Below are 10,166 nucleotides of genomic sequence, written 5' to 3'. Positions count from 1 at the left end.
TCCTCATAACCCCACCCCAACCCTTCTCTCCAGTCCAGGCCCACTGTCCTCATAACCCCACCCCAACCCTTCTCTCCAGTCCAGGCCTACTGTCCACATAACCCCACCCCAACCCTTCTCTCCAGTCCAGGCCTACTGTCCACATAACCCCACCCCAACCATTCTCTCCAGTCCAGGCCCACTGTCCTCATAACCCCACCCCAACCCTTCTCTCCAGTCCAGGCCCACTGTCCTCATAACCCCACCCCAACCCTTCTCTCCAGTCCAGGTCTACTGTCCTCATAACTCCACCTCAACCCTTCTCTCCAGTCCAGGCCCACTCTCCTCATAACCCCACCCCAACCCTTCTCTCCAGTCCAGGCCTACTGTCCTCATAACCCCACCCCAACCCTTCTCTCCAGTCCAGGCCTACTGTCCTCATAACCCCAACCCAATCCTTCTCTCCAGTCCAGGCCTACTGTCCTCATAACCCCACCCCAACCCTTCTCTCCAGTCCAGGCCTACTGTCCTCATAACCCCACCCCAACCCTTCTCTCCAGTCCAGGCCTACTGTCCTCATAACCCCACCCCAACCCTTCTCTCCAGTCCAGGCCTACTGTCCTCATAACCCCACCCCAACCCTTCTCTCCAGTCCAGGCCTACTGTCCTCATAACCCCACCCCAACCCTTCTCTCCAGTTCAGGCCCACTGTCCTCTAGTTCATTGTCTGAGTAGGAACCATGAGAACTATAGCTGAGCTCTGTCGCAGTGTGCCTCAGGAAATGTGTAGGGCGAGACACTAAACCCACTCCAGCTCCTACGGTATCAGCACTTAACGCATCATCTTCTTCCCCTGCTTCCAGATCCTCCTCATCTTCATCGTCCGGGGTACCAGAGTTACGGGTGTCTCCAGACCCGGTATTGCTGCCCTGCTTCCCCCCGTGAGGACAGTCGGAGTCACCTTGGCCCTTGATTGCCTGCTCCTTGGCCTTGCGGCTCCGCTTCCACTTCATCCGCCTGTTCTGGAACCAGATCTTCACCTGAACGGAACCAGAACACAACGTCAGAACTGAAACACGACAGTAACACCGGGATAAACATGTCACTCAAAACAACCTGCGGCTCATTTCAGTGGGTCTAAAGATTTACGGCATGAATAAACATTTATCCAACTGTTATCTCTATGGGACTGCAGATGGATATGAGCTATGTAGCTAAATCTGGAGCAATATTTATTGTGCATGGTCCCTGACACATAAAATAATAATATTTTCACACAATTGCACAAAAAAAAAAAAAGGATGGAAAATGAGTTCAGGGATCATCATCATGCTCACCTGTGTCTCTGTGAGCACGAGAGAGGTGGCCACCTCAAAGCGTTTAGGTCTGGACAGGTATTTGTTGCGTTTAAACTGGTTCTCCAGCTGTAGTAGCTGTTGACTGGTGAAGGCTGTTCTGGGCCTACGACACTTCCCCATCAGACTGGCCTGAGAAGAGGCTGGAGTGGAGACCATGAGAGAGAGGTTATTATCACATGTTAAACTATTACTACTACTACTACTACTACTACTACTAATAATAATAATAATAGTTATTATAAAATAGTTATAATGATAATAATCTATGGTTTATTTATGTCACATTTATTTCAGGTTCTTGCTCTTCTGTACGGGAGGATGATGGGGCTGAGATATAAACATTTTCATCTTTAAAAGCCGCCCTTTCTGATGATATCAGTTTTATTGGACTTTGGTTTACAGTTGGCCTGAGGACACGGTGATATGGCTTTAGCAGGGCTATAAAACTCAACAGAATGCCATTAAATTAATGAAAATTTCAATAGCGGGACTTTGTTGATGAAGTGGACATATTGCATCAGGTGTTTCTTTATTGTATATTGTAATAATAATAATAATAATCTCACACCTGGCTATCGCCTATTAATTAAAATGTTATTTATGACTAAAGGTAAATCATGACAGACAAAGAGACATGATTATGGTTCAGGAGTAAAGATCACCTGAAAGATGTAATGACAATTTATGTGTTTTGACTGCTTATTCTAGATAATATCTGCATTTAAAACGAATAATTTACAAATCCATTATTTTTTAATTAATTCAGAAAAAGAAGAGCAAGATCTAAGACATGAAAATAATATTGTATTTATTTATTTCATGAGTCCTCCTACAATGTAGTAAATTCGACATATTGTTCAACGAAATTATAACGGCTAAATAATTAAATTAAAATATACCGAAAATATGCAGCACCAATACAGTAATTAGGTTTAATAAGCAAGAGACAACATTCTGTTTCAATAATTTATTTACAACTACTTTATTTTCACACAATATATTTTATAGCTATTATGAACAGTGGTAGAGAGAGACACCAATTATGTTCAAAGAATGACTAATGAGACGCCTGAAAGCTACTTGCCACCATAGTCTCCGAGTCTTGGCATCATCATTCCAGCTCTAATCCAGTGTTCTAGCGGAAACCCAGCCATAACTGCTGCCCTTAGGTGCTCCGGGTACGGCTGGGCGAAACTGGGATAGGCGAAGGCTGTGTGCTGGCCACTCAGAGCCGCGACAGGGTACATGTGGGTGGGATACATTCCAGGGATGGCCCCCTGAGACAGCTGGGTCAGTCCCTGGTGAGATAAATTCAATAGACCCTGTTTGGGGATAATCCCGGTCTGAATGTGGATACCGCTGGTGGTCCTCCGCTGGGATTGGGTCTCCGACCGGCGGCACGAGAATGGGTTGTCCTCAGAACACAGTCCCGGGGAGCTGTCTCGGTCCACCCGGTGCGCCAACAGCGCGTCGATTCCAAAGTTCTTAGATTTCGCCATTGTGTACTTTTCCTGAGACTTTACACCAACTCAAATTATTATTTTGGGTTATGATTGCTGGATTAGAGTTGTTTTAGGCAAAACGAAACAGCATCTCACCGAGATAGTTTTAAAACACTACTGTTTGTCTAATGTTTCAGTTTTTCTAAATAAAAAATTATAAAACGTTACGTTATCACTTTCTTGACAATATACTTTTCCCCTCTTTTGTTCTAATTTGTCCGTCCGTGCCGTGCGGTGCCAGTCGCTCCTCTGCTTCCTTTGCGATTCGTCCCCACCTGAAACTGGCAACTTTTCTCACAACGCTCTGCAATTGAACCTCGGAAATGTATAAACGGGATCCTTGGGACGTCCCAACTCCGTCGAACCTCCCCAAACCCGCCCCCCCAAACCTGCCTCTGATTGGCTCATCTTCTTCCACTAATTGGTCTTTTGACCAATCAGATCAGAATTGGGCTGCGTGATTAACACAGCATGGGCAGGACTTTATAGCAGGTGTCAAACTCATTCCACGGAAGGCAGAGTATCTGCAGGTTTTAGTTTTTTCTTTCAAGTAAGACCTAGACAACCAGGTGAGGGGAGTTCCTTAACTTAGTGACCTTAATTCATCCATCTAGTATAAGGGTGGAGCTCGATAGCTGAAAAAGTCTTTTTTTAGGCCTACATAGGAGATAAAATAAATAGTTAAAAACAAAAAAACAAAAACAGTCTTCCATCCGTGACATCACAGTGATTTCTCTCCATAATAGAACATATCACAATGCACGTAACACAATACAAATAACCCAATGGAGAAAGATGAAGCTCAAATTTAACCTATCGTTTATGGAAATGTATTTGTCACCTTTCTAGGAAGCAGCAGCCTAGGAATACTACGAGCCCCGTGCAGTGAGTGAAAGGCCTATATAATTTAGATTCTGAACATTACGCTTTCCTGCTGTCCATTGTCATTCATCTTTTTTTTGATAGATTCTAGACCTTTCCATTTAAAGACAACATAAATACAGCATTTTTGATTGACATGTCCACAAATTCTGTCGTCAAGAGGAAGACGTGGCCTAATATCCAGTGATATAAATCATCTTTATACCACAAATAATAATTAACGTTAAATCTTTTGTTGATTCAATTTTTTGACTTTGTTGGGAAAAAGTTCCCAATTGTCATACTTGAGTAAAAGTAAAGATATTTTATTAGAAAATTACTCAAATAAAAGAGAAAGTCAGCCAGTGAACTGCTACTTGCTAAAAGTAAAAAAGTATTTGGTTTTAAATATACTTATGTACCAAAAGTACATGTTAATACTAAAATATACTTAAGTATCCTAAGTCAAATTAAAAGTATAAATTATTTCAAAGTCCTTATATTAAGCAAATCAGACCGCAGAATTGTCTTGTTTTTGTTATTGACGGATAGCCAGGGGCTCCAACACTCAAACATGTACAAACAAAGCATTTGTGTTTAGTGAGTCTGCCAGGCAGTAGGGACGACCAGGGTCTCTTTAAGTGCGTGAATTAGACCATTTTCCTGTCCTGCTAGTACTTTTGGGTGTCAGGGAAAATGTTTGGAATAAAAAATACATAATTCTCTCTATGAAAGTAGTGAGGTAAAAGATCCAAAATGATTTACTTATTTTTACTTAACCACGTAAGTACTTTACGCCACTGCATAAGACCAAGTTTGCAGTTTCTGTCATCCATCCACACGTTTTAAAATCAAAGTGAAAATGGAATTAGGTCTTTTTTTCACCAAACATAAATGTGGTTGGCATTAAAATGGTTGAATCTTTGTATTGAATTTAATATGAATATAACATAATTATACGGAGAGTAGTATCAGAAATGTAAACGACTTGTTTCTTTAAGAAATAAGCTATATTTATATATTTTTTTCATATTATGAATTATAATATAGCCTACCTTGTATTATATTTTTATTACGACAAGAGTACCAACCACAAAAATATTAATCGAAAATCGCACCTTAATTTCACCTTATTCTTATTTTAACATTCACTCAAACCTTTATTTTTCTCACAAATGTCAGGCTACATTTTCTCGGGCAAATATTTTGCCTACAGGACACCAATGACTATTTTCAGTCAAAATATATCCAGAATAGTCAAGTATATGTAGAAAATCAGTTTTTGTCTTCATTTAAAAGTAGGCCTGTGATCGAGGGTTTCCGCAATTTCAAATTCACCGTTATGAATGCCAGCGTTGCATAGGAACAACACGGTTTTCAATGGTCTGATGTAATTAATCAGACTATCTGCTAAACTAATAAAAGGCACTGTGTCTTTATCTTTGTGAAAGTAAAACCCATATGGGACCGTAAAGATATATTACCGGATCAAAGTCTGATTGACTGAGAAATGGGGAGGGACAGGGGTTCGATGACAAGGTTGTGATTGGACAGGGCTACAGTTGACTAGGCTGTGATTGGTTTCTAGTGTCATGTGGGATTGAAACGGGATTATAGGGCGTGCAAAGTGAAAGGAAAATGTTAGCGCCTAATTCAGACTCAGAAGATGTACACCTTTCCTATGTACTTCTTAGTAGTTGGTTTTCAGACTTACTGTATGGAGGTGTGAACGGCTTTTGGAGGCCTGGTTAGCTGAATACATTTAATTCAACCATTGAAAACCCTCCCACTTGCTGGGAAACACATTTTCTGGTGGAGTTTTCATTCAAAAGGGTTTTCAGTACATTTGTTAAATAAAAAATGTTGTACCTTCAATTGGAGAGAACAGTTCAGAATATTATGTATAAATGATAGAAAGCCATGTAAATACATACATATTCATCCCCTATTCAGCACCAATTGGTAGTTAAATAAAAGTCAAATAAAAAAATATTGTATATTTTTTTAGAGTTAGGAATCTATTTATGAATAATAATAAAAACAGGTTTGAGCCTTTACATACAAAATATATTGGTGAATAAAACATAGTGGTTTGATTGATCCTGAAAGTTGACATTTTCAATTGTTCAATCCATTGAAATATTGGAAGGTGAGATTTGTGTGAAATAGGAGTTAATCAATAGTCCTATAAATCTACCCTGATAATCACTAATCATGGATGATTACGGTCCAGTCATCCTATGACTGCTGTCACATTTGTCTCCATCAGAAGGTAAAATAGATCTGAAACAATTTGTTATTTATATTAACAAATCCCCTGATCCAATCGGTTTACTCAGTTACCTAGCTCTTACCAATAGCTCTTATCAATAGCTCTTATCAATAGATCTTATCAATAGCTCTTATCAATAGATCTTACCAATAGCTCTTATCAATAACTCTTATCAATAGCTCTTATCAATAGCTCTTATCAATAGATCTTATCAATAGCTCTTATCAATAGATCTTATCAATAGATCTTATCAATTTGTAAATTACAGGTGTGTTATTTCTATCGTAAAAAAAAAGAACGTAGATTTTGTTCCACTTGGAACCTGAAAGATTGACCTAATTCTTCGTTTCATCATCATTCATAAAGGTGGTGGAATTATGAGGGAATTAAGTCAAGGTCAGAATACAGTTTGTCTGTAGACACCCCCCCCCCCCCCCCCCCCCCCCTCCAGGTGAATAGCAGGTGAATAGCAGGTGAATAGTATGCTTGTTCTCATGCTTAAGTTCAACCTCAGAATCTACGTAGAGAGAAAATGCACTAAAAAGGGAATAACGTTCCATTTGTGCACACTCTTAACTCGGGTCGGAATCGGGCCCCCTACCTGGAAAAAGATAGTAACAAATAATTGAATAACCAACAGGCTAGTCCTGCTGCCATAGGCCTACTGCTGTGTCTGTCAGTTAGCTGGTAGTCAGACACAGCACCAGGCAAAGCAGCAAGCTTGGACATGCATGTGTTTGGTCAGGGTTAGAGAGTCAGTGGAAGACAAGATGACTGAAACACAGCTTTATCTGACCTTGACACTTTTTGGGCTTTTCTACCACTCAGTTTCACCAGCTGACATAGGGACAGTTTTCTCACAGTCAGCCAGTAAGACACACACACACGCATACACACACACACACACACACACACACACACACACACACACACACACACACACACACACACAGACACACACACACACACACACACACACACAGACACACACACACACACACACACACACACACACACACACACACACACACACACACACACACACACACACACACACACACACACACACACACACACACACACACACACATTCCTTTCCCCCATCTTCTACATTGTGTTAGATATTGTGGCATTGTAAAAAAAACACACAAAAAAAACATACAACGTCTATGAAGCTGATCAATGTATTACTGTTCAATAAACGTTATTGGTAGTTGAGAACACATGCTTATCACTGATTACAGGTATCATTATAACCATGATCACAGGCTGAAACTCATATCCCAGAAGGAAATGTGTTTGACTGTTCAGGGGGCTTTTTCCCCCCACTAATCATCACCACATCTAATCATAGACAAAATCAGCCATGTTTGAGAGCACTGAAAAAACTGGAGGTCTTGTGAGTGGAAATGTGAATGTTTTGTGCAACTTCTGGTGTGTGTTTACAGTGAACACTGAGGCTGTACCCTTACAATATGAGACAGTAGCCTATAGACTATTGTGGCTATTTGAGCATAATATAGGGAAAGGGAAAGGGGGGAGACATAGTCAGTTGTACAACTGAATGTATTCAACTGAAATGTGTCCTTCCTGCATTTAACCCAACCCCTCTGTATCAGAGAGGTGTGTCTTCCTGCATTTAACCCAACCCCTCTGAATCAGAGAGGTGTGTCTTCCTGCATTTAACCCAACCCCTCTGAATCAGAGAGGTGTGTCTTCCTGCATTTAACCCAACCCCTCTGTATCAGAGAGGTTCGGGGGGGGGGCTGCCTTAATCGACATCAACGTCATCGGCGCCCGGGGAACACTGGGTTAACCATTTTGCTCAGGGGCAGAACGACAGATTTTTTTACCTTGTCAGCTCGGGGATTCGATTCAGCAAATTTTCAGTTACTAGTCCCAACTCCTACCAACAAAACCAATGGAGCAAATCCCATAACATTTTCACATGGAAATAGCTTTTGATTTCTATTATATAGCCTACAGTAGTCTATATGTGGTGTTCAATGAGGCCTACAGTAGTCTATATGTGGTGTTCAATGAGGCCTACAGTAGTCTATATGTGGTGTTCAATGAGGCCTACAGTAGTCTATATGTGGTGTTCAATGCAGGCCTACAGTAGTCTATATGAGGTGTTAAATACAGGTCTACAGTAGTCTATACAATGGGGCAAAAAAGTATTTAGTCAGCCACCAATTGTGCAAGTTCTCCCACTTAAAAATATGAGAGAGGCCTGTAATTTTCATCATAGGTACACTTCAACTATGACAGACAAAATGAGAAAAAAAATCCAGAAAATCACATTGTAGGATTTTTAATGAATTTATTAGCAAATTATGGTGGAAAATAAGTATTTGGTCAATAACAAACAAGCAAGATTTCTGGCTCTCACAGACCTGTAACTTCTTCTTTAAGAGGCTCCTCTGTCCTCCACTCGTTACCTGTATTAATGGCACCTGTTTGAACTTGTTATCAGTATAAAAGACACCTGTCCACAACCTCCAACAGTCACACTCCAAACTCCACTAGGGCCAAGACCAAAGAGCTGTCAAAGGACACCAGAAACAAAATTGTAGACCTGCACCAGGCTGGGAAGACTGAATCTGCAATAGGTAAGCAGCTTGGTTTGAAGAAATCAACTGTGGGAGCAATTATTAGGAAATGGAAGACATACAAGACCACTGATAATCTCCCTCGATCTGGGGCTCCACGCAAGATCTCACCCCGTGGGGTCAAAAAGATCACAAGAACGGTGAGCAAAAATCCCAGAACCACACCGGGGACCTAGGGAATGACCTGCAGAGAGCTGGGACCAAAGTAACAAAGCCTACCATCAGTAACACACTACACCGCCAGGGACTCAAATCCTGCAGTGCCAGACGTGTCCCCCTGCTTAAGCCAGTACATGTCCAGGCCCGTCTGAAGTTTGCTACAGAGCATTTGGATGATCCAGAAGAAGATTGGGAGAATGTCATATGGTCAGATGAAACCAAAATAGAACTTTTTGGTAAAAACTCAACTCGTCGTGTTTAGAGGACAAAGAATGCTGAGTTGCATCCAAAGAACACCTTACCTACTGTGAAGCATGGGGGTGGAAACATCATGCTTTGGGGCTGTTTTTCTGCAAAGGGACCAGGATGACTGATCCGTGTAAGGGAAAGAATGAATGGGGCCATGTATCGTGAGATTTTGAGTGAAAACCTCCTTCCATCAGCAAGGGCATTGAAGATGAAACGTGGCTGGGTCTTTCAGCATGACAATGATCCCAAACACACCGCCCGGGCAACGAAGGAGTGGCTTCGTAAGAAGCATTTCAAGGTCCTGGAGTGGCCTAGCCAGTCTCCAGATCTCAACCCCATAGAAAATCTTTGGAGAGAGTTGAAAGTCTGTGTTGCCCAGCAACAGCCCCAAAACATCACTGCTCTAGAAAGATCTGCATGGAGGAATGGGCCAAAATACCAGCAACAGTGTGTGAAAACCTTGTGAAGACTTACAGAAAATGTTTGATCTCTGTCATTGCCAACAAAGGGTATAGAACAAAGTATTGAGATAAACTTTTGTTATTGACCAAATACTTATTTTCCACCATAATTTGCTAATAAATTCATAAAAAATCCTACAATGTGATTTTCTGGATTTTTTTTCTCATTTTGTCTGTCATAGTTGAAGTGTACCTATGATGAAAATTACAGGCCTCTCTCATCTTTTTAAGTGGGAGAACTTGCACAATTGGTGGCTGACTAAATACTTTTTTTACCCCACTGTATGTGTTGTTCAATTCAGGTCCTACAGTAGTCTATATATGGTGTTCAGGCCTACAGTATGTGGTGTTCAATACAGTCAATGATCAATGACCTGTACCTGACCTCAGTGTCCATGATCAATGACCTATACCTGACCTCAGTCCATGATCAATGACCTATACCTGACCTCAGTGTCCATGATCAATGACCTGTACCTGACTACAGTGTCCATGATAAATTACATGTACCTGACCTCAGTGTCCATGATAAATGACCTGTACCTGACTACAGTGTCCATGATAAATGACCTATACCTGACCTCAGTGTCCATGATCAATGACCTATACCTGACTACAGTGTCCGTGATCAATGACCTGTACCTGACTACAGTGTCCATGATCAATGACCTGTACCTGACTACAGTGTCCATGATCAATGACCTATACCTGAC

The 10,166-nt window shown here is 41.2% G+C and overlaps 1 protein-coding gene across 1 annotated transcript; it reads right to left on the bottom strand.

Moving 5' to 3' along the window:
- Window positions 1–647: 647 nt before the first annotated feature.
- LOC139405542 (motor neuron and pancreas homeobox protein 1-like) lies at window positions 648–2,836 on the bottom strand. Its single transcript, XM_071147957.1, has 3 exons — window positions 2,422–2,836; window positions 1,317–1,477; window positions 648–1,019 (listed from the first exon to the last, which is right to left on the bottom strand). The coding sequence occupies exons 1-3, from the start codon at window positions 2,834–2,836 to the stop codon at window positions 648–650; spliced, it is 948 nt and encodes a 315-aa protein (XP_071004058.1).
- Window positions 2,837–10,166: the final 7,330 nt, after the last annotated feature.

Source organism: Oncorhynchus clarkii, chromosome 3 (assembly GCF_045791955.1).
Source record: "Oncorhynchus clarkii lewisi isolate Uvic-CL-2024 chromosome 3, UVic_Ocla_1.0, whole genome shotgun sequence".
NCBI classification, from domain to species: domain Eukaryota; kingdom Metazoa; phylum Chordata; class Actinopteri; order Salmoniformes; family Salmonidae; genus Oncorhynchus; species Oncorhynchus clarkii.
Note: the sequence above shows the minus strand (reverse complement) of the source record. Positions and strands in the feature narration are given on the sequence as shown.